Here is a 27325-nt window from a genome sequence, read left to right as displayed (position 1 = left end):
AGCAGGGTCCTGCAGGATCCTTGGGCTGCTGAAAGAGATCACTGTTGTTCCTTGAAAGTGTAATAGGATTTGTAACAGCTGCCTCTTCCCTTGCCTGTCTTGATGCTTGTGTGAAAGCAAGGCTGAGCCGCATGCATCGAGCTGTATGCATTGCTGCCCTGCAGGAATGAGCAAGTTAACGCTCCTGGTTTGGTTCAGCAGGTTCTCTGGTTACAAGGTGCATAGCCTGCTCCTGAATGTCAAAGGCTTGGGCACTCAAACAAGCAGCTGCTGTTCCTGTTTGGTTTTCTAGATACGGTTGGTGGTTGTTAGTGCTGGGATGGTTTTTGCAACCTAATCTTCCAGAGTGGCAGAGCAGGGCCAGGTTCATGGCATCCCCTGCCCTACCCTGGGCTTGATCTGGAGCCTGCTGCTGTCCTGGGCCAGGCAGCTCTTGGGGCTCTGGGAGATCCATGGAAATATGATAAAGCTGCCAGCAGAGACTTCTGTTTATTTCTCCTTTCAGTGAAGACCAGACACTGTGGCAGGAAAACCAGGCAGTGGTGCCCTGTGAAAGGCAGGCAGTGCTGTCCTCTACCCGATGAGGTGGCATCCCAGTGCCCATCCCTGTCCCCCTCAGACAAGTAATGAATTGCTAATTAGCTGCCTGGTGTAGTAATTATGGCCTCCCAGCTCTGGCTGCAGGCAAAGCAAATATCAATTGCGGGGTGGGCCTATGTGATGGGCTGGGTCACCATGGAAACGGTGGTGGCTGCCTGGTGGGAGGATGGATCCTGCCTGTGGCTCCCCTGTCCCATCCCTTCCCTTGGCTTTGCCCCGTGGGGCCCAGCATGGCTGGGCTGGGGCAGGGTGACTTCTGTAGAGGGGTGGGCTGGCTCGGGGATGTTCTCCCAACCTGCCGTGTCCTCCTGGAGCCCCTGTGGGAGCGGAGGGATGCACGGATGGGGCAGAGTCTGTGTCCAAGTGGTGACTTGGCCATGTGTGTTCCTGCACCACAGAGCCAGCTCCTCCCTGTGCCTGGAAGGAGACCGTCTCGTCTGAGCATGGAGGAAACTTCTCCTGAAGATGTCTCTTAACAGGAAAACACCGACTTGGGGAAACCTGGATTCTTTTCAGTGGGAGGATGCTGGTCTCACTAGCTCTCTGGGTCAAACAGGTCTTCCACACAAGGAAGCAAGGAGGGAGAAGTCCATTACAGAATGAACACCCCATGAAAGGTCAGCCCTTTCGACTGTCCTCAGCTGCTCCCTCTGGAAAGTGAATTTGGCAAACCTGGCTCAATGGCTAGCTCTGTGCCTGCTGCTGCTGCTCCAGGGAGGAGCCTGAGGCTTCCTGCCAGGGTGCGAGGGGTGCTGGCCCCAAACCACTGTTTGCTCAAGCCAGGCTTCCCCTGGTACCAGGGATTGCTGGGGCAGTCAGTGTCTTGCTGTCTGAACCATCTTAATGGTGCAGTGGGGAGGGGGAGGCCCTGGGCTCAGCACCCTGGCTGGCCACTGAAGCTCTCTCCAGTGAAGTTGCGGCTTTTCACATAAAGCGGCTGGGGGACAGCTGTCAAGCTGAAGTGTGCAATTTAGGAAAGTGGATCCCTTGGTCCCTAATCCTGACCTCTGACCAGTGCTGGTGCCTTCCCTTCAATCTGATGCCAGTGTGTTGCAGGTCGTGTGGGAATCTGTATTTATGCCCAGCGCTCCAGGAGCAATTAGCAACTGGAGTTTGGTTAATGAGGGAGACTTCTCTCCCCTCTTTTCTCCGTGGAGCGGGTACCCCTGCCTCGGGGGCAAGTCCAGCACAGAGGCAGGGAGGGGGATGAGTGGTGCCTGGGGGGTAGCAGGGCTGAGCCCTTCCCCTGGTTCCTGCCTGGGGGGTCACAGGGATGGGCCGGGGCCTCCTGGCAGAGGGTGGAAGAGGTCGGGTCACTCTTCACCAGACCCTCACTGTCCCAAGGCAGGGTCTGGGCTGAAGCCTGTGCCTGGGGAGCTGGGTGCAGGCAGCATGGGGTTCCCCTGCCTGTCCCTGCCTTCTCTCCCAGGGATTGGGAGCACCGGCCCCTCACAGAGCTGGGGGGGGGCAGAGGCCCTGCTGCTGCTTCCAGCCGTGCCTGGGCCCCTGCCCATGGCGGGGGGGGGCTGATGTGATGGGATCTGGCAGCCCCCGTGGGCCCCTGTCTCTGCTTCCTCCTGCCTGCGGCCCCCCGTGGGGTCTGAAGGGAGGAGGAGGAAGATGCTCCTACTCCCTCCTCGGCCCCGTGGGTCTCCAAGTGATGCAGCAGCGGCTGCTGGGGGGGGCTGCCGGAGGGGGGGCCGGGGGCTGCGGGAGCGGTGCGGGGCTGGCAGTTGCTATGGAAACCGCTGGGTCAGAGGCAGCGTGAAGCGGCGTGTGACGCCATCGCTCACCGCAATGAGCCGTGAGAGCGGCGGCGGCCTGGGGGGATGCGAGCCCCCCGCATCTCCCCTTCCCCCAGCAAGGCGCCTGTCCCAGCCGGCCTCGGCCGTCGCTCACGGCTCCGCTTCACCTCCCTGGGTCACCCGCACCGCGGCTGGAGCGACCTGCGGCACCGCGGCCCTCGTGCTGCTGCCGGATGGCGTTGGATCCCCCAGCTTGCCAACCCGTTAACCGGGCAGGCGCAACCCACCGGTGCCCCCGCTGCAGCCCCCCACACCTCGAGCTGCTGCCAGCAATCCTCTCGCTAATCCCCGGGTGGCTTTTCTAGCACCGAGTCGGGGTTATGCTGGATAATCCATATGTTTGCAAGCGGAGGCTTTGGGATATCCACTGTTAATCCAATTGGCAGTGGCAGTTTGGTGCCATCGGCACATGGCCCTGGTTCTGGGGGGACATGGGCCGCCCCTGCCGGCGCACCCTGGGCTGGGGTGGCTCCAGTGACGGCACTGACTCGGTGGCAGCTCCCACGGGCTGTGGAGCAAAACCAGCCTCAACTCCACGGTGCTCTGGAGCTGCTGTAAACCAGGATGGCTTTGGGGCTGCTCCAGCCCCTTCTCTGCGGGCATCGGGCAAGCCGGAGCGCAGGCAGGGCTCCCAGCCCAGCTGCCCTCTGCCAGTGCGTCCTTGCCGCGCATCCCTCCAAGCAGCCGTGACTGCCTGCTGGACACGAACAGCCTGGCATCGTTCCTGCTTTGCTCCTTTGTGCTTCGGCTGCTTCTCCACCTCTTCTGCCTGGTGCTGCCCGCTCCCCCGGCTGTCCCCATCCCCGCCTGCGCTTCCCCCCGGGAAGGCTGCGTGCAGTGGGCGGCTGCCGCTCCTGGAGGTGATTTACAAGCCACGACAAATGGGAGCAGATGCTCCTCCGTGCCGGGGCCGGGTCGCGTGGGGTTTCGCCACCACCATACGGGGACGCGTCTGGGGGAGGTGGCAGCACGAGAGGACACCAAATGAGGTCTCTGAGCGTCTGCGCTGCTGCCGCCGCCTTCGCTGCTGACCCTTGCCCTCGGGTTGGCATCGTCCCTGCCGGGGCTCCGCTGGCCACTGTGCCGCTCTCGTGGAAAGACGGGGCACCGGCCGAGGGTTGCGTGGCGTCGTGGCTGCGCCGCTGCCGGCGGTGACACGCGGGAGCCCAGCGCCATGCCGGATCCCACGTTGCCACAGCAACGTGGCGGGAAACTGCAGCGGCGGCACTTTTCCTCCCGCAGCAGGAGGACGGCGAGGGGGGGGGGGTCTCGGCATGCTGGGCCCCTCTGTCCCTGGGGCTTTGGAGGACGATTCACTTGGCAGTGATGCCCTGAGGCCACGCAGCCCCCCCCAGCTCCCCGGGGTGTTTGGCACAGCTGGCAGCCCCCTCCTCGCCCTGGGGGCAGCCGATGGGTGGTCACGCATCATGCTGTAGTACCAGAATTGCTTGTGCTTGCCTGATGGTTAATGGGTTGGGGAGCCTGGGAGGGCTTTAACCTGGTCTATGGAGGGGGGAGAAGGCTCCTGACCCCACTTCAGAGGGGTGGAGGCCCCGGGAGGCCACGTCTCCAGAGGAAAGGAGTTGGGGGGGGGGGGTGTCACACAGTGCATCAGCAGCATCATACCATCCCTCACTGCTGGGCTGCTCAGCCAGGACACAGGCTCAGGAAGGCCCCCCCGCTCACGCCGCTGCCCCCTGTGCCGAGCCCTGCCTTTGGCAGTGCTGGGGTTCTCCTGGCCCTCAGACCATGGCACTTACCTGCCCAGAGCAGCCCCCCCAGATGCTGGCGAGCCCCAGTCCTGCCCTCCAGCAGCCGCGGGACCAGCAGCACCCCCCTGGCAAAGGAGACCAGCCGGGGAACATCTACATGTTTATTTGCTCTTCAAATCACAGCAGTTCCAGCCATTGCCCAACAGACGCTTTTGCAGCCTGAAGACCCCCCCCCACCCCACCAAAACCTCAGTCCCCAGCTCAGGGCTGCTGCTCCTGGGGACAGAGCTCAGCCCCGACTCCCCCCATTCCCTGTGCCAGCCCTGGCAGCACCCAGACTCTGTGCCCCCACCCCAATGCCCACCCTCGACTTCAGCCCGTGCAGTATTTACAGCCTCTGCATGCCCAGAGCCCCAGCCCTGGGCACCCCCCCCAAGCACTGTCCCCCAACAGAGACCAGTGGCACAGGATGGGGGTCTGCGACGACCCCTCCTGCACAGCTCCTGCAGGACCCCCAGCATCCACAAATCCCTGTGCAAGCCAGGACCTGATGCCCCACAGCAAACCCTCTCCCAACCCCCCCTCCAAAGACCCCTCAATCCAGCGCCTCTGAAGCCCTTCAGCACCATTTGCTCCTCCCCCCCCCCCCCCCCCCCCCCGCCACCTCTGCCTAGAGACATACATTTCCAAAGCTGGAATAAATTAACCCCTCAAAAATGTCAGCACCTGTGTTAGAGAGAAAAAGAAAGTCAAAAGTGCTTGGATCTGCCCAGCCCTGTGGGCCTGCGGGGGCAGAGCCCCCTGAGCCCCCCCCAGCTGCGCGGGCAGGAGCCGGGTCCCGCGTCGCGGGGGTTCCTGCCCATGTCTTGGTTGGCTCAGGGTCCGGCGTGACCATGCTCTGCCGCATCCTCATGCCGCTCAGTTGCCCTGATGCCAAAGCCAGCCCCATCCTGATGCCCTCCCCCCCGGCAGAGAGGAACCCCAGTGTTACAGACCCCCCCCACCAGCCCCCCCCCCGAGCTGGGGCAGGGGAGGGGGGGGGGACGGGTGCAGGGAAGGCAACAGGAGCTCAGTCCTTAAACCTCCGGCTGGCTTGCATTTTCTTGTAGTAGTGGTCCACCTCGCTGTCCACCTGCCCGTCCCTCTCGGCCGGCTTCCTCCGCAGCGTGGACTCCCGGCTGGCCGTGCCCAGCAGCCCCTCGGGGGGGGCGTCCGCCCGCTCCCCGCTGCCCCCCACCGCCCCTGGGATGGCGGCCAGGCTGCCGTAGCGTGGCTCATCCTGCTCCATGTCGCTGACGGAGGAGCCGGGGGAGACGCCGGCGCTCTTGGCTGGGCGGAAGCCGCGGAAATCCTTCCCCATCTCGCCCAGCTCGTAGGCGTCCGGCCCCTCCGGCCCCTTCGGCCCCGACTTCCACTCCCAGGGCCCGTTGCCAGCGGAGAGGTGGACGACGGGATGGTGGGGAGCGTGGGCGTCGATGGTGATGATGCTGGAGCTGTCCCGCTCGGAGGGCGAGCGGTACTGCGAGGAGTCGGAGCTGGTGGAGGAGGAGGAGGTCTCCGAGTGCTTGGGGGTGACGGAGACGATGCTCTGCTGCTTGGACATGGCGATGACCTGCATCAGGCGCGGGGGGTTGGCCACCCGCTGCGCCCCCCCCTTCTCCGCCACCATCACCCACTTGGCCCGCACAGCTGCCCCGCTGCTGGCCGGGACGCCGGCACCCGCCTGGCTCTCCTCGGGGATGTGCACCAGCTGCGAGGCGCCCGGCCGGGGCTGGATGAGGACGCGGGGCCCCATGGCCGCCCGCTCGGCCGAGCGTGCTTGCACCGTGGGGTAGAGGGAGGGGGGGACATCCTCGCCGGTGTCCCCAGCACCCCGGCCGTGCGCCGCCTCCTCCGCCAGCGTCATGCTCCGGCCCTCCAGCGACTTCTGCTTCCACTCGGTGATGAGCTGCTTGGAGCGGGAGGCGTCCACGGGGACGTGGATGGTCATGTGGCGCCGCGCGGGGTCGTCCATGGAGGGGGTGTTGACGCGGGGCAGGGTGTTGCTGAAGGTCACCATGTTCTCCTTGCCCATGGGGCTGCGGGGGGCCAGCAGGTCCACGTCCACGCTGGCCCTCTTCAGGCTGCCCAGGGAGTTCTTCTCTCGCGGCACCGGCCGCGCCGCCTCCTCCAGCCGCGTCTGTGGGTTCAGCTCATCGGTGCTCACTGACTTGTTCTGGTGGTAGACAGAGTCGTGGCCCCGCTGCGTCAGCGCCCGCAGCGCGTCCTTGGCCGGTGCCGGTGCCGTGACCCTCTCCGTCGGGGCACGGAAGTTGCCGACGGCGTGGTAAGCCTGCGGGAGGGGGAAGTGCGTGGTCAGCCCAGCCCCAGGGAGCACGGCCCGCGCCGAGCATCCTTCCCCTCCCAAGGCACCGTGGCCGCCCCGAGGGTGGGGACCGGCACCCACCAGGTAGGCGGCAATGCCAGAGCCGATCAGGAAGCCCACATAGACGTCGGCGGGGTGGCTGCGGTACTGGGTGATCTGGGTCAGGCCGCAGATGCCGGCAGCAATGGCAAAGGCGAAGACCAGGATGGGCTTGAGGAGTTTGGTGCTGTCCGAGATGATGGAATTGAAATACATCTGGTGGCAGCGGAGGCAGGGCAAGAACAGGCTGTTAGTCGCGGCTCATGGCACCGGCACCCGCTGCCATCACAGCACCGCAGCTTTCCCCCTCCCCAGACCCTGGCCATGCAGAGAGCTCTTGGGTATACATGGAACTGCAAGTGCCTGCGCGTGCATAGGTGAGAAACTGTGCACATGGGTGTGAACTTGCCCGCACCCCAACATGGGCACACATGTGTGTTGGGCAGAGCTTGCCTGTGCATGGGAGGGTGGATGCCGATGGGAGGGGGATGCTGCTGCCTGGTGGCACGGAGCTCGCGCTGCCCCCGAGCCGGTACATGTGGGGCAGAGAGCCGGGCAGTGCCGGGAACTCACCGACACGTAGACGGCAGCGAAAGCCGAGAGCGTCGCATGCTGGGACGGGAAAGTCTTCCTGTGGGGAGACGGGAGGGTGCAGTTGGGATGGGGCAGGATGATTGGCATCGCAGTGCAGGTCTCCCCCCCGGCACATACCTGGCGGAGAGGATGGCGTGCTTGTCCACGCCCGAGCAGATGTCCTGGGTGATGTAGGGGTTGGCATCGCAGGGGGTGCCCAGCAGTGTGTAGTTGGGCTTGCAGACAGTCAAGAAGAAGGGCGCATGGTAGCCGGTGGCCAGCTGGATAACGTCCGTCACCAGGGCCGTGGCACAGAGCCCAAACACATGGACACCTGGGGATAGCAGAAGCAGGATGGCAGGTCACCCCTGTCCCACACAGGGCACCCAAGGACCACCCAGCCCTGGGGCACCCACAAGCACTGGGACGGGTCCAGTGCAGTGTCTGGGGTCTGGATGAGGCCGTGCGTTCCTGCTATCGCACCCGGGGTGCCCCCCTCTGCGGCAGGCAGGGCTCCTGCCCGGGCTGCAGCACAACGTACCCACAAACCTTACAGTCCGGCGCAGGAAGGAGTTGAAGTTGCAGCCGCCGGCGTTAATGCTGCCCTCGGCACCGGCACGTCCCTTCAGCCTGGACTGCAGGCAGTACACGATGCCCTCCCCGACCATGATCTGGGGAAGAACCGATGGCTCAGGGCGTGCTGCCCCACGGCAATCGGGGGGTTCGGGCTGTCGGCAGTGCCGCCGCACGGATGCAGGGTGCTGGCAGGCTGCTCGCACTGGTCCCCTGGTGCTGCTGGCACCGGGACCCCAAGCCCTGGCCCCCAGCCCTGGCTCTGCCTCTGGGCAGGCTCCATCCTCACCCCCCCCCAGCGGGATGAGCCCTGGGACGCACTGAGGCGGCAGGCGCAGCGAAGGCCAGGCTGAGCAGCATGAGCAGCGGGATGAGCTCCTCGTTGGTCTCCACGTAGGGCATGGAGAGTGCCCGGTCGTAGCACTGGAAGCCCACCTTGGCCGGCTTGAAGAGGTCCGTCAGCTCCAGGAAATAGAGCGTCACGATGGAGGAGGCCACGATGGGCAGCTGGGGGAGGGCGAGAGCGTCGGGACCACCGCACCGCCCAGCACGACGGGCACCAGCATCGCGCGACCCTGCCAGGGTGGGGCAAAGCCCCCATCCCCTCCATGCCAGTGCAGGACCAGGCCCTGCGGAAGGAGCGCCCCCCCCCCCTACTCCCACCCAACCCACACCCACCTCCACGAAGTAGAAGCAGGGCAGGAGTGTCATGCTGTCCTTGGGAGCCCTGGCCTTCTCCTTGGGGGGGATCATGGTCCTCGGGCAGGTGCCGGGGTCCCGCTGGGCTGTGCCTCTGCCCTACTGTGGGGCAGCAGTGTCACCTCCAGTTCTCAGCCCCCACGGGGGGGGGGGCCGGGCAGCCCCCTGGCTCACCCCGCCTGCCCCCCATAGCCGCTCACCGGGGAGAAGCTGCCGGTACTTGGGGGCTGGCCCCGCCGGGACCCCCCCACCGGTCATCACCGCAGGGCGAGCCGGACAAGGGCTTCCCCGCTCGCCCCAGGGGACCCCCAGCACCCCGGGGGGGGGTCCGGCCGAGCCAGGGGGCTGTGACAACAGGTGGGGCGGAGGGTCGGCTGTCGTGACAGGCGGCCACTACCGTGACAGGCGGCGATGCTGCTGCGGAAGGCGTGGGGAGGGGGTGTGCCGCCCGCAGAGCCCAGTCGAGGATGGGGGTCCGGGGGCACCGCCTGGCCCCAGCCCCCCGAAAGTGACACCCAGCCCTGGCTGCAAAAAGGCGGGGGGGGGGGGGGCGGATAACGGGGATGGAGCCACGGGGGGCAATAGCGGGGGGGGGGGGGGACGACGGACAATAACGGGGAGGAATTAACGGGCGGGTACTAACGGGGGGGGCTGCAAGGGGCTCACCCCGCGGCGGGGGCCGGCGGGGCGGGCGCTCCCGGCGGTGCCGCAGCCGCGGGCGGGGGTCGGGGCGGAGGGGGGGGGGTTCGGGGGGGGGGGCGGGGAGCGGCCCTTTGTGCAGCCCGCGGCCGCCCGCCCCCCACTCACCTCTGCTGCGGCCGCCCCGGGCCGAAGCGGGGCCGGGGGGGGCGGCGGGGGCGGCGGCCGCGGGGGTCCCCGGGAGCCGGGATGCTCCTGCCTCGGCGGAGCGCGGGGAGCGGCCGCTTCCTCCGCCCCCGCCGCCTCCTCCTCCTCCTCCTCCTCCTCCTCCTCCTCCACCGCCACCGCCCCCCGCCCCGCCCCGCCGCTCCCGGCCCCTCCCGGGGCGCTGAGACCCCGCAGGGCCGGGGATGGGGGTCTGGGGGGGGGCGTCGGGGACGAGACAAAGAGCCGGGCGGGGTCGGGGGCAGCGGGCGGGGTCGGGAGCTGCGAGCGGGACCGACCCCCCCTCCCCGCGCCGCCCTGCACCCCGAAAGCTGCTCTGCACCCCCGGCTCTGCAGCCGGCACCGGGGGGGTCCCGGGGCCCCGCCCAACGCCCCCGCAGGGCTCCCTCTTCCCCCGGATCAGCCCTTTCCCCCCCATATGCTGCGGGGAGTGGGGGTCGCGCTCCCCCCCCCCCCCCCCCCCGCCCCCGGGTCCCCCCTGCTCTGCAGAGCCCCCTCCCTGGCCGAGCTCCCCCGCCCCGGGAGCTGCCAAGCCGCAGCTCCTGCAGCATCGGGGTGTGTGACCCCCCCCAAAACCCACCCCCCCCGCCCCGAGCTCCACCAGACCCCGGCACCCACCTGGGCTCCGCTGGCCGTGGGGGGGGCACCTGTCCTCCCCACGGGCACTGCTGCGTCCCGGGGGCGAGGCCGGTGCTGGCAGAGGAGTAGCGGGAATGGCACCTGAGGCCAACCTCAGCCGGAGCCTCGAGTCTCCCCGAATTCAGGGCTGGGGAAGCGGCTGCATCTCCCTTTGCCCCCCCAGGGACTTCCAGCACTTTTTGGAGGAGGATTAGGCACCCCTGCCCTGTCCTCCCCGGCCTTGCTGCCCCATGCTTTCAGGGGATCCCGGTCCTGACCAAACCCTTCCCTGTACCCCATTCCCTGTGCTCACCCCCCTCGCTCGGCCCGCCACCTTCCCCCCACCCACCCACTCCTGGTCCCATCCAGGCTCTGCATGGCCCCACGCCACGGCACCGGCCACTGCATATTGCCCTTGTTCCATTTTTGGCCCTAAGTGGGCAGAAATCTCCCAGCGTATTTAACGTCTAAATCCTGAATCCCTGGAAGCTGCGATTAAGCCTCCCTCCCTGCGGAAAATCCTCGGTTTGAGCCAGACTCGGCCAGCTCCGGAGCCATCCGCCCCGCACCGCTCTCCTCCCGCCCGCATGGTCGGACCCCTCCGGCCATGTGCCGCCGAACACATGGGGGAGAGCAGGAAGCCAAAGTTGCCTCCCCTGCAGAGGGACCCCCTCAGCCCTGGGGCATCCTGGCCCCCCGCACTCCAGCACCCTCCTTGCCGGTGTTCCCGTCCGGCTGGGGACGGGGGCGTCTGTTGGTGCTGGGGGTCCGATGGCTCGGGGCGGTGGGGTGTCTGCGTAGCTGGACGAAGGGAACCCGGTAATTTTGAGCCATAAAGGCTCGTAGTGCATGAGGAGGAGGAGGAGGAGGAGGAGGAGGGTGGGCTCCGGCCCCTTGCCCGGTTTCCCCACTCGGTCCCGGCCCCACCGGTGGAAGCAGGGCAGAGCCCACGGGCTCAGCCGTGGGAAATGGTGGCCACGCCAGCCAGGGGCGAAGGCAGGGCGACCCCGGCCCCAAAGGGGCGAGCAGCGGTGCCCGGCCCCCAGCCCCAGCCCGGCCGCTGGGTTTCGCCGCCGAGAGACCCGAGGCGCGGTGAGGGGCTCAGGGGCCGAGCCCGGGCGGGGGCGACGGGCGGCTCCGCCGCTCGGGGACGCGCCGGGACCGTCGCCCGGGAGCCGAGGCGGTGGCTCCGCTTAGTGGCACCGGGGAGAAAGGCAGAGGGGACGGGGGGCTCACCGCCACCCCCGTGCCTGCACCCCGGCCCTCGCAGGAGCTCCCTTCGGGGCAGGGGTCTCCCCCCTGGCGACCCCCCCCAGGCGCTGGTGGTCCCGACCCCGCCGTCCTCGTCCTCGCCAGCCCCAAGGGCAAACCCTGGCGGGGTGCTCGGCTCTGCCCCACGGCCACGGACACCCACCGAGCCGGCACCCAGCACCCACCGCTTCAGCCCCGGCCGTCCTCCCCGGCAGGATCGGGGGGTCCCTGGGCCGGGGGGGGGGGGGGGGGGCCGGGGCCAAGCCAGGACACTGCCACATGGGCCGGAGCCTTCCCGTGCCAAGAGCGGGATTCGGTTTCGGCTTTGAAAACAACGGTGCAAGAAATCCCCGGCGGTGGGTGCCAGCTCCGGCAGCTGGGACAGGCTGTTTCCTCCCTCCCGTGCTGTTTATGCCGGGAACTCTTGACCCCTTTTATAAGCTGAATATTTAAAAACACTCAGCCCACGCTGCGGAAACCCCCCCCTGCTCCCCTGCACTGCCCCTTCCTGGCCCCCCCGCAGACCCAAAGCTGGACATAAAAGCAAGCCCCAGCCCCGGCCGAGCAGTGTCTGCCCCACGGACCCCACAGCCAGGGCAGAGGCACCACTGGGCTCCACTGCAGCCATGGGGCCAAGTCCCACTCCCATCCTCATCCTCGCTCTGCTGCTGCTAGGGGCCATGGTGAATGGTGAGTGCACCCCCCCACACCCCAGGACAGGGACAGGCTGGAGCAGCAATGTCCCCAGCACAGGGGGTCCCACCCGACCCCCCAATTCCTGCCTCCGTCTGCAGCCAGGTGCTGCCGTGGCCCACGAGGAGGGGTCCGGGGATGTCGGGGGGGAACCGCCGGGGTAACCCTGCCCCACGCTCTGTCTGGGCGGGTTGGGGCGATGCCCAGCTAACCCAGCCTCTCTCCTGCCTGCAACAGGGCAGCCCCGGGGACGGATCCTGGGGGGCTACGAGGCCAAGCCCCACCTGAGGCCGTACATGGCCTCGCTGCAGCTGGACGGGCAGCACGTCTGCGGGGGCTTCCTCATCGCCGAGGAGTGGGTGCTGAGCGCTGCGCACTGCACTGAGGAGACGTGAGTGCGGGGGGGGGTGTCAGAGTGGGGGCTGCTCCATGCTGGTGGTAGCTGCTGGCCTCAGGCCAAATCCTGCTCCATAGCCCTGACCCCAGCGCTGGAGCACCAGGGCTCTGCTCCCGCCTGCTGTGAGGGTTGGGCAGGGGCTGCAGGACCCCTGGGAGCTCGTGGCACTCTGTGGGGGGGGCTCTCTGGCACCCCATTGCCATGGCTGGGTGCAGCAACACCCCCTGCTCCGTGTGCCCCACGGGGTGGGCAGAGCCCCCACACCCCACATGCTGCCTCTCTTCCAGGGACGGCAAAGTCTTCCAGGTCCTCCTTGGCGCCCACTCGCTCACAGAGCCGGAGCCACACAAACGCCTGTACCGGGTGCGCGCCCAGATCCCCCACCCCGGCAGCAACATCCACAACAACAAGGACGACCTCCTCCTCCTCCAGGTGGGCTCGGGGCTTCCAGGACCCTGGCTGGGACTCTCCTTCCCGCTACCTGACAGGCACAGCCCCGCTCCTGCAAATCCTTCTGCCCCTTGGGACCCCGCGGGGTCACTGACCACAGTGGGAGGAAACCCTTGAGGCCACCCTGGGACTGCTCGGTTCCCCTATCCCTCCTTCCCCATCCCATGGGACCGTCCCCGCTTCCCCCACCAAAGACCTTTGGGCTGTGTCCAAACGCCTCCGTCTTCCCCATGGTCCTCACGGCTGCAGCTCTGGTCTCCAGCTGCATCCCGGGGGGCTGCAGGCAGAAGGTGAAGCCCTGAGCACGGCCGAGGCTGGGGCAGTGCCGCCGTCAGGGCTGGGCTCACTGTGTCCTGCTGGGTCCCGGGCTGTTGTTGGCCCCCGCTGAGCCGGTTCCCCTCTTTCTTCATGGCAGCTGGAAGAGAAAGCGGAGCTGAACGTGCACGTGCAGGTGCTGCCGTTCCAGCGGGAGGACAGGGACGTGGCGGCCGACACGGTGTGCGAGGTGGCGGGCTGGGGCACCATCAGCCACAGCGGCCACCGGCCAGACAAGCTCTACCAGGTGGAGCGGCCGGTGATCAGCCGCGACGTCTGCAACCACCGCACCCGCCACGACCACACCATCACCGAGAAGATGATGTGCACGGACTCCCGCAGGAAGGACACCTGCAAGGTACCGCTCACCCCGGCCTCCCGCCCCCTCCTTGCCGGGACACAGAACCACGGTCGGACCCAGGGGCTGGGGCTGCCGACCCCCTCGGGGGTCTGGGAGTGGTGGCGGGGGGGGGGGGGGGGAAGGATACTTGCAACCTGGAAAAGGCGAGGGTGTGGGGCAGGATAGGGCTGCAATCACCATTGCAGTGACAGGGTGATGGGGACTCCTTGTCCTGTGCTGGCTGCTGCAAAGCAGCTCTTGTGAGCCCGGAGACAGGGATGAGGCCACAGGCACGACCCAGTGCACCCCAAGGGTACCCACTGACGGGTCACACTGAAAGCCCCCCTGCCTGCCCCACCACGTCGTGGCAGAGCCGGGGGTCTGGGCTGTCAGCAGAGCAAGGGGACGAACGAGGGCTGGCGAGGGGGGACAGGACTGACCCAAACCCACAGCTCCTGCAGGTGAAACCTGTGGCTGAGAGCACCCAGGGGCTGAAGCTCTGCCCCTCGCAGAGGTCCCCTGGGGGCAGGGACCCCCAGGCCCGCTGTCAGGGTGGGAGATGGGCTGGGGTGGGCCAGCAAACCCACAGCAGCGCTGACGGGCCTTGGTCCTGCAGGGAGACTCTGGCGGCCCCCTGGTCTGCAACGGGGTGGCCGAGGGGGTGGTCACGGCCGGCTCCCGCGTCTGCGGCAACTACAAGAAACCCGCCATCTACACCCGCATCGCCCCGTACGTGGCCTGGATTGACAGCGTTATGGCCTCTGCGGCTGTGGAGGGAGACACACGCTGAGCCGTCCCCAGGGACCCGGCTTCACGCCACGGCTTGCTGCTGCCAGTACGGCCAGAGCACCCACGCTGCTGCTTGGGGAAAGCCGCACCGAAGAGCACTGGGGGGCTCCCACCAATGCCCTGACCTGTTCCCAGAGCATCCCCCCATGCCAGGAGGAGGGCTGGGCCAGGGGACCAGCAAGAAACCAGGGGAAGGGCATCCCTGGCCCCCCCGCTCACAAAGCACGGGCCCCAGCTGGGGAGGGCGGGGGGATCCCAGCCCCCCAGGCTGGCACAAGCCACAGGCTTTGCTGAACGTGCCCGTGATGCTGACTGCAACCTGCTGCAATAAAGCAATGACGATTCCTGCAAAGCTGCTAAGGCTGGGGGGAGGTTGCATGGGAGCCCCCTGCCCAGGGGGTGTGCGCAGCACTGGGAGGAGCTGGACACGAGGTGGGGAGATGCTGAAGCTGAGCCCATGGGGATGGTGTGGCCAAGGCCCCCCCTGCATTTCCCACCACCCCTCCCTTCCACCCACACCTTTGGAGTGAGCCCCATCTCTTCCTTTGCCTTGGCCATGTGCTGAGACCCCCCAAAACTCACTGCTGTGAGTGCTTGACCCCAGCTCTGCCCCAGAGCGGGCTCTCCTCAAGGGGCACGTGGACTCTGCCAACCCCCCAGCACCCCTCCTGGCCTCACTCCCAACCCCGTACCCCACAGATGAGCACCTCCAGCCCATTGCCCCTGACCAGGCGCCTGCACCTTGGGGGGAGCAGGGGACACATCCTGCAAGCATGGCTGCAGGCCGATAAGGTCCCAAGCTGGGACCTCCCGCAGGGTCATTGTGCGACTATTTGTTAAAGCAGAATCTGCAAATTGCCGATAAGGTGGAAGGTGGCACCGGCTCCCACGGGTGGGGTGGGGGGCAACAAGGCCGGACAGGATCCATGCTGGGACCCCCAACTCCCCATCCCAGGGACCCCTGGAAAGGCAAAGGGGGCTGGGCCAGGAGATGCCTGCGTTCAGCTCTTGGCCTGCGCTGGTTTTCAAGAGGGGTAGGGGTGAGGCAGAGCCCCCTCCTCCTGCCGCAGCCCAGCTTGCGAGACTCCTTCCAGCCCCAGGAGAAGCTGGCACCACCACCGCCCCGGCCAGGCCCTGGCAGGACCCTGGTCCTTGTCCCAGACCCCCACATGCCTCCCCCATCGTGGCAGGGCCAACGATAGACCTCGGTGCAGAGGAGCCCCTCACCCTCCTGTAGTTGGGGGTCACTCAGTCCTTAGAGAGAGGGGAGCCGGGGCAGGCGGGCCAGGGCGAAGGCACAAGGGAGCATTGTGGCAGGGAACTGCAAGTCCCTTCCTGCATCCCCATCCTGGGAGCGGGCAGTCGGAACGATGGACACATGGCTGGAGGAGGGGGAGGTACAGGCAGAAGGCCCTCGTATCAGGGATGGATGAGGAGAAAGCAGGTCTGGATTTTAAAACCTACCTTCCGTCCCTACCAGAGCTCAGCCAGCACCTTGGGGAGCTGCTCCCAGCTGCGAGGTTCCATCTCGGGTGGGAGGCGAAGCGGAGAAGCGAGCGTCCACCCTCCTGCAGAGAGGCCGCACGCTCCCACCTCCATACAAACAGTGAGCAACAGCAGTCTAACATTAAATAACCCCAAACCTGTTCTCTGACAAAAAGGAGATTAACGAAGGCCCAGGTCGATTACAGGTTTACTTAAGGAAAAGAGCTTTAATGAGAAGTTGTAGTTTCCTAATTAGCCATTTGATTTTCTTTAATTATCAGAATAGCGAGGCAGCGACCAACTCCATACAACAAAACATTAAGTAGAGCTGAGACACAAGCTCTTTGCCATCAGCTCAATTTTTCACTAATAAATGAGAATGCAGTTCCAGAGGGAAAGGAATATATAAAACCAGGCTTGTTCCCTCCCTTGAATGGTCCCTGGGGACACGCAGTTGTTGGCCAAATTCCTGCCCAGCCAGACAAGCCACAGCTCAGCTCTAAGCATCTCACTGTGCTTTGTCAAAGTGTGCAGATGTTTAGGTCCGATTCTGGAAAGGTGCTGAGCACCCTCAGCCTGGTTTGATCTCAGAAGCACAAGGCAGCTCTTCCCCAGCAGCTCCCCTGTGAGCAGGCAGCTGCCTGCTCCAGACAACTTCTGAGTGGCCACACACCACCGAGGACCTAGGTCCTTCCCACCTGACCATCAAATGGCCAGGGCTACTGCATTCAGCAGATGCAATGAGGTTAGAACCATTAGTTTGCAATTTCTAGCAAGTAAGAGCACCCAGTGAAGCGGTAGCTGAGCACCGTCAAATGAGGGCAAAAGGTTGATGCAACTTTTTGCCTAACCTTGGGAGCAGAACAGAGTTGTACAGCATGAACGCTCTTTCTCAAACATGCTGAAGTGTCCGGCTTTGTCTGAAGCTGGAGACTTAACAACAATCCTAACGACTTGATGTTTTCTCCTCTTGTGTCCATAATAACCTGACAGAAGCCTGAAAACATTAATTTCCCCTTCCAATTTTGCAAATGATAGCAGCTCCTTTCCTAATAGAGAAGCAATTAACTGGGCTTTCCTGCTTCGCTTCTGTTCGTGCATCAACTGTCCTGGCCACGTGCTGTGCGACCAAAGTCACATGAAAGACCGCTGAAGTTCTGAAAACAAATCAAATATTCTGTACAAAATTAAGGGAACTTTTATTTACAAATGAGCTCCTGGTTCAGTGAGAGCCAGAGGGGTTTGCTCCAGGCAGCAACACTCTCGTGTTCCTGCTCCTCCGCAGGGGGAAGAAATTGCTCCGTCAAAACACAAATAGCTACGATGGTGAAGTCTCTCATCAGAGGGGCAAGTTCACTCAAAGGATGGAGAAGTGCAGGGCAACAGGGAGTAACCAGCCCATGCTGCACTTCCCAAGCAGCCTGTAGCAAAGGATGAGCATGAGGTACCACGTATTTGCTCCCCTTTCCCTGGGGACTTTGCCTGTTTACACTCACCCACCACCCGTGACCACTCTCTGCCCAGACAAGGGCTTATGCTGAGGCCCAGCCGCTCCGCCTGCTCAGCTCAGAGACACAAAGACAGCTGGGCTCTCCCCTCCTAGGCCCCTGGCCCCAGCTGACACTGACAGGGAAACCTCTGGCATTCCCTTCTAGCTCTTCCCTGCAAAAGAAGCAGAGCTCCCTCTCCTCTTTTTTAGGGCAGAAAGATCAACGCAAGAAAAGCGGCAGCTGCTCAGCACGGTCTCACAGGCAGCATCAGGGCGATGCTTTCGGAGAGCTCAGGAGAAGAGCTGCCATTCCTTTGTCCCAAACACCTCCAAGGAAGGAAGCCCTGAGCGGCTCTTCTGCTTGGCGCCTGCTGTTCCCTCTGTGCCCCACAGAAGGTGCGCTCAGGAATAGCTGAGGGGCATCCTCCTCCACAGACCCCCACACAAACAGTTTTTGATCCATCGCTGCTCCCACTGTTTCACCGCTGTGACTTTGTTTGGCGACTTCAGCATCGTAACACAGCCACACCTGGAAAGAAACAGAGAGGTGCAGCCAGGCCCAGGAGAGACAGAAACCCAGGAAAAAAGCCAGCACTACTGGGGCATCTGTACAGATCACACAGGGAGCAAGGCATCTGAGGAGGAAACCAGCTTTTGTCATTTGCAGGTGATGTTTGTGAGCACTAAAAACCAGCTGAAACCATGCGAGCAATTATCTTAAATGAAGAGAGGTTATCTTGGAACAGAAGGCTGTCTTCAAGACAACAGCTCCCAGCTGCTATTTATACATAAAACAGCAGACAGTCATCTTGTAAAAATGATCTGCTACAGAGACTTTCTATTAAAACCAGTAATTAAAGCTAATTCAATCACATCATTAGATGGATGTTTGCTCCCCACACCATTATTTTGAAATCCAGGCTCTTTTGTGAGGGTGGATGAAGAGGACAGCGCAAAGGGACTTAAAATGCAAGCTTAGTTTGAAAGATGACCCAAAAATGGCACCATGGTTACTGTGATTATTTCCTCTCACCAGCTCCTCTCCAAGAACACAGGTAGTTTTATTTAAAGACTAGACCTGCAAAAAAAGCTGGGGATCTCTCATCACTAATAAAGACTCCTACAGGCCAAATTCTGGTCTCCGTTTACCTGCGCAGCCTGACTGCTCTCAGATTTTTCTGTTAAGGCAGTATCATATTTATTCTGTGACGCACAACTCAGCCCTTGGATGAAATGCAGCTCAATCACTGGCAATGACAGATGTAGCTAATTCTCACAGAGTTGGGGTTACTTTGTGCCAGGCAAAGTAATCAGATTTTTAATCTAACAGCCATGCAGCAGTGATGCAGCAGCAGCTATTTTGAGTCAGCAAGGCTGCTCTTCAACAAGCACTTTAAGGATCTCAGTCTCCCAGGTTAGGGATGCCTTAAACACAAACACAAATGCTTTCTTCCAATGCAAGGCATAGTGCCATACACCAAAAGCCTTATTATAGAAGCAGCATTTCCTCCTGCAGACACAATTAACGTGAAATGTTACTGGGATACCAGCTAGGATCGTAAACAGAGACTGAAAGAGCTTTTGAATGACAAGAGCAGTTTGAGTTTCTGCCAGGACCTCCTCTGCACTGATTACACTTGCATTGCTTACCTGGTACACGACTTGCATTCCTCTGTTGGGTATGCTCCTAAATGGAGCCGTCTCAGATGATCAATTTTGGGCTGACCAGGTGCCCTGGGGAAGAAAGAGAATGGCAACTTTTCTAGAATGTCACTTTCTAAAAGCTGTTTCCAGGACAGTGAGCTGCATTTCAGTGGCCAACATGATGCAGGCTTTGGCTACCTAGTCCATCGAGTGCCATGGGATTCAAGGCCATGCTGACATGAATCTAATCACAAACTAATGTTTTTTTTCCCCTCCATTTGCCATCTCTTTTCAATATGATCCCTGGCCCATTGCAAGTTAAGAAATGAATTCAAGCAGAGAGGACAAACTGCTCTTCGGTCACACCAGCAAGTGGACGAGCCAAAAAATGCAGGTGTCCCAAACCCACTGAACTCTCAGAGCTGGAAAGAGACCCCAAAGCCTCCCAACACCCTCTTCTCACCACACCACCTATACATTTCAGGTCTCTGTACCTGACAAAGGCATCAAACTGGGAAGAGACAGTGTGACCAACAAGCCCAGGAGCTTTCCCAAACTGCAGCCGGACAAGCTGTTTGTTCTGCAGCTTGCTGATAATGCCATCGTTGATAGGCAACCAGTCAATATTGGGAATGAGCAACTGGCTGGGCAGGAGGCAACATTCGTCTATCAAGGTATCATCTGGCTCAGTTATGTGATTTTCCTCACGACCTGCATGGAAAATGAAGCAAAGAGAGAGAACCAGTGTGATCCTTAGATTTCTCATTTAGAGACCAAGAGAACTGTGTGCAGTTTCCTCCTCCATCCGCCAACACAGCACAGAAAACAATAAACTTGGCAGCTGTACTTGCCCTTTCTACACACTATGGACCCACTCAGAAGTTACTCCCCGCAATTATTCCTTTCATGACAATCCACATTAAGGAAGGATTCTTTTGTTCAGGGAAACTGGCAAACACTTACAGCACAGCCAGAGTTTAGTTAGGAGCCTGAAGAGGAGGGACATGCTGTCCTGGGTGTCAGAGGTTGCTGTGTAGACAGGGAGGCAGCTTGGCTTCAACAGTCCCCAAATACGGATCACCACCATCAGCTCCCTGAACATGCCCAAGGACGCTCCGTCTCGCAGAAAGCTGTGTCCCGGCCGCACAGGGGAGCCCTGCAGAGGGAAAACCAGCTGAGATTGGGACTTACACACAGCCTGCCAGACCCACTGCTCCATTTTCAGACAACACCTTTTTTCAAGCACTACACAGCCTGCGGCACTCACTGCCAGAGGATGCTGTGGAGGTCAGAGGCATACAGAGATTCATCGAAAGTGGAAACAAGTCACGCAGCTACTGAGCCTGCTTCTCTGAATGCAGCTGCCAGTCGCTACACCACCGATGCCCAGATAGGCACAGAAAGGACCATTTTGTGTTTCTGCTCTTTCTTATACTCTTCTCCCAAGTGCCTGTTTCAATAGGAACACCAGTGTTGTGTGCCACTTGGCTAAAGCTACTCGAACACTGGAGACAGTTTTTTTTTTTTTCTCCTCTCAGGACCCCAGGCTCTCACCTGGTTAGGAAGACTGGCCAGCAGATAGAGCACAAAATCTCCCACCCACTGGATAAGCTGCTGCAGGGACTGCAACGTGGTCATGTCCAGGACAAATTCTTCTGTCTTCAGGTTAATCATCACCTTGTCAATGTCTGAAACAGAGGCAAGACACCTGCTGGCTCAGGAAGATGACAGATCTGAACTTCATCCCCTGTCCCTGCGGTGACAAGAGGGGTCACCTTCCTCTTCCTCAAACCCAGGGAGTTACTGTGAGACTGTGACACTTTATATCAAACCTAAAAGGGGATACAAAACACTTAGAATGCAGTGCCAGATGCTACAAGCAATCACTACCTATATCCGTGATCTTGGAGCAGATCTCGGTGAGTCGGTCCCCAGGACTCTTGTCTGGGGTGTTCAGGAAGTGCGGGCGTAGCAGTGATTTTAAGGTGCAGCTAATGGCAATCAGGAACAGCTTCGCATGGTAGTCACACACACGGGCTATTGTGCTGGAGGAGAGCTTGCAGAGAGATGCCTTCATGGCAACAATGCGCGTGGAGAGGACCTGATTGACAGAGAGACACCATGAAAAATACATAAGTAAAAGCAGAATTAGAATAAGCTCATTAAAGCAAGCTGCTTTATTCTCTACTCTCCGTTTCTGCCACATGAATGACAGGAATAGTGAATACTGTTCTGTGCACGTGAATACTGTTCTGTGCATGTACAAACAGTGTTAGTGTTCCCAGAATCTCTGCCAAAAATAGACATTACCATCTCACCAGAAGTTTCCAACAGGTAGAGACCCATTAGTGAAAATGAACACTGCTGAAATGGAGGTTCTTCACACCTCAAGTACTGCTTGAGCATTCAGAGCCAGCACAGACAGGTAGTTAGTGCTGTCTGTCTTCTGAGCACTGGCAATTACTACTCCCTCCTCCCAGTCACTGAGACCCCTCCACATGGCCACCCTCAGCAGAAAGCCAGGGAGCTTCCACTCCAGCTGACCTGCTGCAGGGCTGCATTCTGGCGCATATACTCTTCATGCAGCTTCTCCACCAGGTTCTGGACCATGTTAGGTTGGACATGGAGCAGAATGTCCCACCAGTCGTAGCCAGTCACCATGCAATACTCCAACAGGAACAGCAAGTGACGAAGGGACATGTTCATGTCCAGCACGTGGCCCATGGAGGGGGAGATGCGAAGCATGCTCAGCTGAAGAGAGAAGGCAAAGGAAAACCTGTGTCAAGAACTCGCTTAAAAACATTCCACAAAGCTACGATACAACACAGGCCAACTGCAGCTCATTCCTGACCCAGCAATAGAAGTTCTGCAGTAACAGGATGCATCCCTTCTTGCTTAACATGGATCATGCAGCTGGATGTAACATTCCCAGCATTTTCCTGAGTGATCCATTGCCACTTAGAGAGAGCCTGCATGAGAACAGCTCACCCCCGCCCCCATAACAGAGCACAATACCTTCCCATGACTATCAATGCCAGCCAAGGCCAGAGATGTCCAGGAGAGCTGCATGGCTTTGAAGTGAACCAGGGGTCCAGCAGTTCGCTGCCTTTTGATAGTCTGCTCGTCCACTGGGCGCTGGGAGGAAGAGCCATAAAAGACGGCCATCATTTGCAAGGACAGGCGATGAACAATGTGAACGCTGCCATCATGAAAAGCCAAAGCCAGACCTGGGGAGAGAAGGCAACCAAGGGCTGAGCAAGTGACTCCTCCCAGTATAACCCAGACATTGCCCAGAGAAGCAGCCGCCACTGAAATCCCACGTGGCAACAAGACAGCACCCAAAAGGCTGTGGCCTCGCAGGCACGTTTGTATCTTGAGGCCATGTCAGCATTTCAGAGATACGCTTCTTTCCATGGAAATGAAATGAAACAGGATGGCCAGGAAGATAGCATGTCTTTGACAGTTTTCCTATCAGCATTTCATATGGTTTGCTCCACATTCTTACTTCAGCTACAGTTCAGAAGATGAGGAAGGTAAAGTTTCAGGTAAAAGCTACATATTTAGGAGAAAGACAATAGAAACTCCTTACCCAATCCAGGGAAGAATTTGGTGTCATTCGCCACCTTCAGATCAGTATTGGTCAGGGAGATTGGCAACTTCGGCAGAGCCACAGCTGAAACCCGATCCAAGTCATTGGTGGCAGAAAGAATCCGCCATTTCAGTATCATGGGTTGCTTGTCTCCAACTGTGAAAGATAGGTAAGCGAGACATCCCTCCCCAAAGAGATCGGCAAATACACCCCCCAATTACTGCCCACAGTCCCCAACTAAGTGGGATTACAGATCAGAAACTGACTATTTGTTCATTCTACCAGACCAGTATATTTCCCTCATATTTCCCTATTTTTTTTCTGAATTGTACAAACAACAACTTGTTTTGCTAAATCTCTTTTGATTGAAGGCTCTGCTGGTGGTGATTAAAAAAATCCTTATGTACAATAATCCTTTATATTTCACTGGAACAAACTGCATGGATTTGATTTTTTTCATATCTGAAATGAGGTGGAAAAAACATGCAGACTGGATAGCTTAATTAAACTAGCTTTGCTGCACAGTCTTTCTCCTTTAGAAGGCTCGGCTCGCTCAGTTCTCAGCGGGAAGAGCAGTTGCACAGCATAACACAGAAAATGTCTTTTATTGAGTGAAAGTAACAATCAAACCACTTCCTGGAAACCAGCAATTTGTTGCCTAAGATGCAAACAGATGGAATAAAGCATGTGACTGAGAACACCTGAAAAATAAATACGGGACTCTGGATAATCCCATATATGTGATAACAGATTTGAGAACCTGTCTTGCATTTTTACTTAGACCATGCTCCTATGTTTAAGAGTATCTGGTGCAGAAACTCACCCACAGGAGAGATTTGCTGAAAAATATTATTGACTGGCAAACCCTCTTTCCGCAGAGACCAGCACTCCACAATGCTGCTGTTCTGGTTGGAAGCACAAAGCAACACCTGCAAACAGAAACCCATACTGCAACCACATGAACAAACTTTACACTAGGGAAAGACACTATCCCGTTGCATTTTCCACCTCTCCCTCTCCCCTGTATTTTGAGTCTCCTTCTCCCAATAGTTTATACAATTCTCTGCTTTTCGTTAGTGGAATATCAGCAATACATAACAGTGAAGTCCCCAGCTCCAGCTAGAAGGTAAGAGAGGCAGAACTGCCATGTGTCATCACAGCCTCTCTGCATCACAATCTCTCGCAAGCCTGTGACCTGCTGACGCCATTCATACACACCACAAACTAAACGTAAAGGAAAGGGCAGGAACTGAACTGACTTTGAAGCCAGAGCAGACATTGTGTTCTCCAACAAGGTACTCTGTCCTAACCAGAGGAGAGAGAAGAGAGGTTAGGCTTCATTGAGTCACTCAGCTTTCCAGAATTGTATTATCAATCCCCTGGCAAATAGAGTTAAGCTACTAAATTAAGTCACGCAGATCAAGAGCTCTAAGTGTTCTGGAGAGAGGCTGCTTTGAAGCTGAGACCTAAAGATGAAAGGCTTCACATCCCAGAACCTCCCGGACAGCCCATCAGAGCTCCCCTAACAACCAGCACCAGATCCGGAAAATGAACAAAGCAAAGCATAATCAGGCTAACGAAGGACAGGGCTTTTCAGACTACTTTTTCACGAACTAGAGGACTCAGCCATTACGCTCCCAGACCTTTTAAGTGCAGCCTGCTTGACAGTGAAGCTGAACTAGAGGCAATTCCAGAAAGAGCAGCTAGAAACACAAAGGGCATTGCAGGACACCATCCTTCACCTCCAGGGCCATGTGAGGAAGCCAAAGGTGGAGCAAATAGCTATTTTCTGGCTATTCATTTAACTCCTACTTGCTTTAACAGCAGATGCTCACCTGCTCTGACATGTCCCGAGCAAGGAATTTCAGGTGAGTGATTGCTGGGTATTTGTCTTTGCGAGCAGGGTCCGTGGTACAGCGCATGAAGAGGGAAGGCAGGATTTCTGTGTCTATTTTGCACTTCTCATTCACCACACTGACACAGACTTTGTAGAACTGGACAGGGGAGGTGCTGCTGCCATCCGATGTGGCCACCACAATGTTCCCCCCACCGGTGAAGGCAACATCTGCCAAGGCAACGCGGCAGCGGAGGCGGCACAGGCTCTCTGTGGATGTCAGCACCTGCCCATTGGGCTTGAGGAGAGAGACCGTCACCAGCCCACTGATGGTCACAGCAATCCAGCCCTCCATGGGCTTCCCACCAAACAATGTCAGCGATGGAGAGAACTTGACCCTGGAAAACTTCTCACCAAAGTTGGATGCTCCGGACTGTGAACAAAGGTCAACAACACAACAACATTTGCACCCCATACCCACAATGCACTCACAACTGCAGAGCAATCCTCATTAAGTCACTGCAGCATGGTCTGCAGAGTTGAACAGAGTCCAACGAGGGCACCGAGCTCACACACCCAACTCAGCTACGTGACCCTGGAGAGGACCCTTTGCCCCTGCACCAGTGTCAGCCGTGCGGGTGGCAGCAGGAACACACCAGCCCCTCAGCAAAGCTCTCTGAGCACCCCAGACCCAGACCTCCAACCTCACTTATGTGGACTGAACCTGAAAGACTGACACCCCCCTCCCTTTCTGTGGCCAAATCCAGCTCCGACACCAACCCGCTGCACAACCCTTTACATCCCTGTGCCTCAGGTTCTCCATTACTAAAGAGAGGGAAACACTTTTCTCTGTGGGAGACCCCAAGAGTTAATGCTTAAAAAAACATAAGTAGGTAACTTCTACTTGGCAGACTTGCTCTTTTTTGAGTCTGACAGAATTAGACGCATTTCTAAACAAGCAGCTTATCTCCATATGCATACGGTTCCCCTTCCCAAATCCCTGGATCAAACCTCAGGACCTCGAACGCGTTTCTTCTGAATTACTACTGGTAGGCAAACAAATGCTTTTATCTCTATTTTACAGCCAAGGAAACTGAAGCACCAGACTAAAGAAGACATGTTTAAAGCGCCAAGAGAAACAAGGCATCCAACCCCTGTTGAAATTCAGCAGGAACTAGGAATCTGACTTTTTTTTTTTTGACCGGAAAAATACCCCTACTTGACTTGCCCAAGGCCACAGAGGAAGCCCAGAGCAGAGAAACACAGACAGGGGTTTCCAAAGTCCTTTGCTAATGACCTGAGCCAGTCTTCCTGACCGGATCTCCTGCAGAGCTGGGACAAACCTTTTCCACGTGCAGAGCCAGCTTCACGCCATTGTGCAGCCAGGACAGGGCCACAACCGGGTCCCCTTCCACCATACTGCCCACGGTGTTCTCCCAGCTGTTGGCCAAGTGATCGGTCATGCTCCAGCACTTGATGTGGCCGTCTGCATCTGCCGAGAGCAGCCTAGAGCCTACGACAACGGCACCTTGTAAGAACCAGGGGGTAGAGCCAAAAAATCAACGGAGAAATCAAACCACCCCAGTGCAGTTCGAATGGAGACAACCAAGGCTGTGAAGTGATGGACAAACTCACGACGAATCCTATCCCATTGTTTTAGGAAGCACACGCACATTAGCGGTGAGACACAGGCTTAAGGAGAAGGGATCCAAGCTCACCTGACTGATCCCACTCCAAACAAGTGATGACTTCAGTGTGGCCAGAGTTAATGGAATACACGTCCCACGGATGCTCAGTGTCAATGATATGGACCATATGGGTGAGATCTACACAAAAAGAGAAGTGAATCACTGTCCCTTGTTACCAGCTATGCAGCCAGCATTTCTAAACCCACAGAGCCTCAGCTGATGCAGGGGAACACAAAGTATTTTCCATCAAGCAATTTTGGGAAGGGTAATAACTGTGCTTTGCAAACCAGGTGAGGTATCAGATCCCAACACAGAGCTTGCCCTGGTTTAGCAGAGTGAGAACCCCTCCCCAGCAAACAAAACAGCCATTAAATCTAAGGAATGCAAGAAAAAGAAAGAGGACAAGTTTCTTGTGTTGATTAGTGCAGGTGAGAGATCTCAGGGTCAGAGCAGAGCACAGACCACCCAGCCCAGTGGTTCCTGATGACTGGACTGGCCTGAACACATTGTGAGTTTCCAGGAGATGTTACCCAACCTTCCACCAGCGCGCCGTACCTTTCTCCTCCTCATTTTTGAGGTCTGTGGTGAAAGCGATGAGGTTCCGGCAGGACCACGCGCACACTAAGGGAATGGAAGGGCAGTGGTTGCTTTTCGGCTTTTTCTCCCACTCGCAGACATACGCCAAGTCCATCGCGCCGCTGGCCAAGCCCCGGGACCCCACAGTGAAGGGAAAGGCGCTCACTCCTCCCTGGAAGCAAGAAACAGCCAACTCCACAAGTCACAGGCCGCAGGGGGAGGCCCGGTTACACCGGCCCTGCCACCGAGACCCCCGGCACCCGGGCGGGGAAAGGGAAAGGGCATCAGCCCCCCGCTCCCGAGGGGCAAGCGGGGACTCCCGCCCCCGGGTGTGTTTGTGCGTGTGTAGGGGAGCCCCGGGAGGGGACGACGGGACGACACACGACAAACCCCGCACCGGGAGAGGCCCGGGGGCGGGAGCGCGGCCTGCCCCTCACGGCAGGGGGGGGGAAACCGGGCCTGCCGCAGGGAGGAGACCCCGCCGGCCGGCGGAGGGGGGGGGAAGCAGAGGGGTGCTGCCCGCCAGGATACCGGCCCCACAGCGGGTGGCGGAGCTGGGGACACCGCGCCCGGCCCCTCACAGAGCGGGGGGGGGATCACACCGAGACGGGAGCGGCCGCACTCACCGGCCCGCACCGCCTCCCGCCGCGCACGAGGACCCCGCCCCGCCCCTGCGGGCTGCCCGCCGCACGCCTGCGCCCCGCACCGCGCACTCAGGCACCGCTGCGGACACCCCGGGCAGGAGGCCCTCAGGTCGGAGGAGGGTGGGGTGCGCGCCAGTCAGTGGCTGTAATTTGCATGTAGGACTACCCAGAAGACAGAGGGGCAGCGAGAGGAAAAAAAAAAGCCTGGGGATTTGGAGATTTTGGTGAAGCTGAGGAGAAGTGAGTGTTCGAAGATCAGACAATCAAGGGAGGGGGCACAACATATGTATCCC

The 27325-nt window shown here is 59.7% G+C and overlaps 3 protein-coding genes across 6 annotated transcripts; 1 reads left to right on the top strand and 2 right to left on the bottom strand.

Annotated features, from left to right (window-relative positions):
• Positions 1–5089: 5089 nt before the first annotated feature.
• PLPPR3 (phospholipid phosphatase related 3) lies at positions 5090–9289 on the bottom strand. 3 transcript variants are annotated; one of them, XM_049807887.1, is made up of 8 exons: positions 9174–9289; positions 8346–8468; positions 7989–8174; positions 7636–7765; positions 7233–7428; positions 7095–7152; positions 6564–6737; positions 5090–6449 (listed from the first exon to the last, which is right to left on the bottom strand). In XM_049807887.1, the coding sequence occupies exons 2-8, from the start codon at positions 8418–8420 to the stop codon at positions 5187–5189; spliced, it is 2082 nt and encodes a 693-aa protein (XP_049663844.1). In that variant the 5' UTR covers positions 8421–8468; positions 9174–9289; the 3' UTR covers positions 5090–5186. The 3 variants fall into 3 exon arrangements, with proteins under 3 accessions (XP_049663844.1, XP_049663846.1, XP_049663845.1); XM_049807889.1 differs by having other exon boundaries at positions 8346–8465; positions 9174–9221; XM_049807888.1 differs by lacking the exon at positions 9174–9289 and adding an exon at positions 8567–8638.
• A 2328-nt stretch (positions 9290–11617) lies between these two features.
• On the top strand, positions 11618–14435 carry LOC126041763 (complement factor D-like). The gene is made up of 5 exons (XM_049807939.1): positions 11618–11789; positions 12030–12183; positions 12477–12621; positions 13055–13312; positions 13911–14435. The coding sequence occupies exons 1-5, from the start codon at positions 11726–11728 to the stop codon at positions 14082–14084; spliced, it is 795 nt and encodes a 264-aa protein (XP_049663896.1). The 5' UTR covers positions 11618–11725; the 3' UTR covers positions 14085–14435.
• Positions 14436–15804: 1369 nt separating this feature from the next.
• MED16 (mediator complex subunit 16) lies at positions 15805–27045 on the bottom strand. 2 transcript variants are annotated; one of them, XM_049807876.1, is made up of 15 exons: positions 27015–27045; positions 26368–26560; positions 25843–25950; positions 25468–25637; positions 24126–24557; positions 23114–23219; positions 22291–22446; positions 21717–21928; positions 21246–21452; positions 20592–20802; positions 20256–20389; positions 19665–19857; positions 19196–19412; positions 18708–18791; positions 15805–17586 (listed from the first exon to the last, which is right to left on the bottom strand). In XM_049807876.1, exons 2-15 carry the CDS (start codon positions 26501–26503, stop codon positions 17460–17462), a joined length of 2493 nt encoding a protein of 830 aa, XP_049663833.1. In that variant the 5' UTR covers positions 26504–26560; positions 27015–27045; the 3' UTR covers positions 15805–17459. The 2 variants fall into 2 exon arrangements, with proteins under 2 accessions (XP_049663833.1, XP_049663832.1); XM_049807875.1 differs by lacking the exon at positions 27015–27045 and having other exon boundaries at positions 26368–26921.
• Between the last annotated feature and the right edge of the window lie 280 nt (positions 27046–27325).

The sequence above is a fragment of the Accipiter gentilis genome, chromosome 8 (assembly GCF_929443795.1).
Source record: "Accipiter gentilis chromosome 8, bAccGen1.1, whole genome shotgun sequence".
In the NCBI taxonomy this organism is placed as follows: Eukaryota; Metazoa; Chordata; class Aves; order Accipitriformes; family Accipitridae; genus Astur; species Astur gentilis.
Note: the sequence above shows the minus strand (reverse complement) of the source record. Positions and strands in the feature narration are given on the sequence as shown.

Coding starts and splice junctions, on each gene's coding strand:
- PLPPR3 (XM_049807887.1), bottom strand. CDS start 8,420: ATGATCCCCCCCAAGGAGAAGGCCAGGGCTCCCAAGGACAGCATGACA. Junction 8,175..8,345: donor CCTGCTTCTACTTCGTGGAG/GTGGGTGTGGGT, acceptor GCCCTCCCCCAG/CTGCCCATCGTGGCCTCCTC. Junction 6,450..6,563: donor CTGGCATTGCCGCCTACCTG/GTGGGTGCCGGT, acceptor CCCCTCCCGCAG/GCTTACCACGCCGTCGGCAA.
- LOC126041763 (XM_049807939.1), top strand. CDS start 11,726: ATGGGGCCAAGTCCCACTCCCATCCTCATCCTCGCTCTGCTGCTGCTA. Junction 12,622..13,054: donor ACGACCTCCTCCTCCTCCAG/GTGGGCTCGGGG, acceptor TCTTCATGGCAG/CTGGAAGAGAAAGCGGAGCT. Junction 13,313..13,910: donor GCAGGAAGGACACCTGCAAG/GTACCGCTCACC, acceptor TTGGTCCTGCAG/GGAGACTCTGGCGGCCCCCT.
- MED16 (XM_049807876.1), bottom strand. CDS start 26,503: ATGGACTTGGCGTATGTCTGCGAGTGGGAGAAAAAGCCGAAAAGCAAC. Junction 25,638..25,842: donor TTTGGAGTGGGATCAGTCAG/GTGAGCTTGGAT, acceptor CCGTTGTCGTAG/GCTCTAGGCTGCTCTCGGCA. Junction 23,220..24,125: donor CTCGGGACATGTCAGAGCAG/GTGAGCATCTGC, acceptor TTCTGTTTGCAG/GTGTTGCTTTGTGCTTCCAA.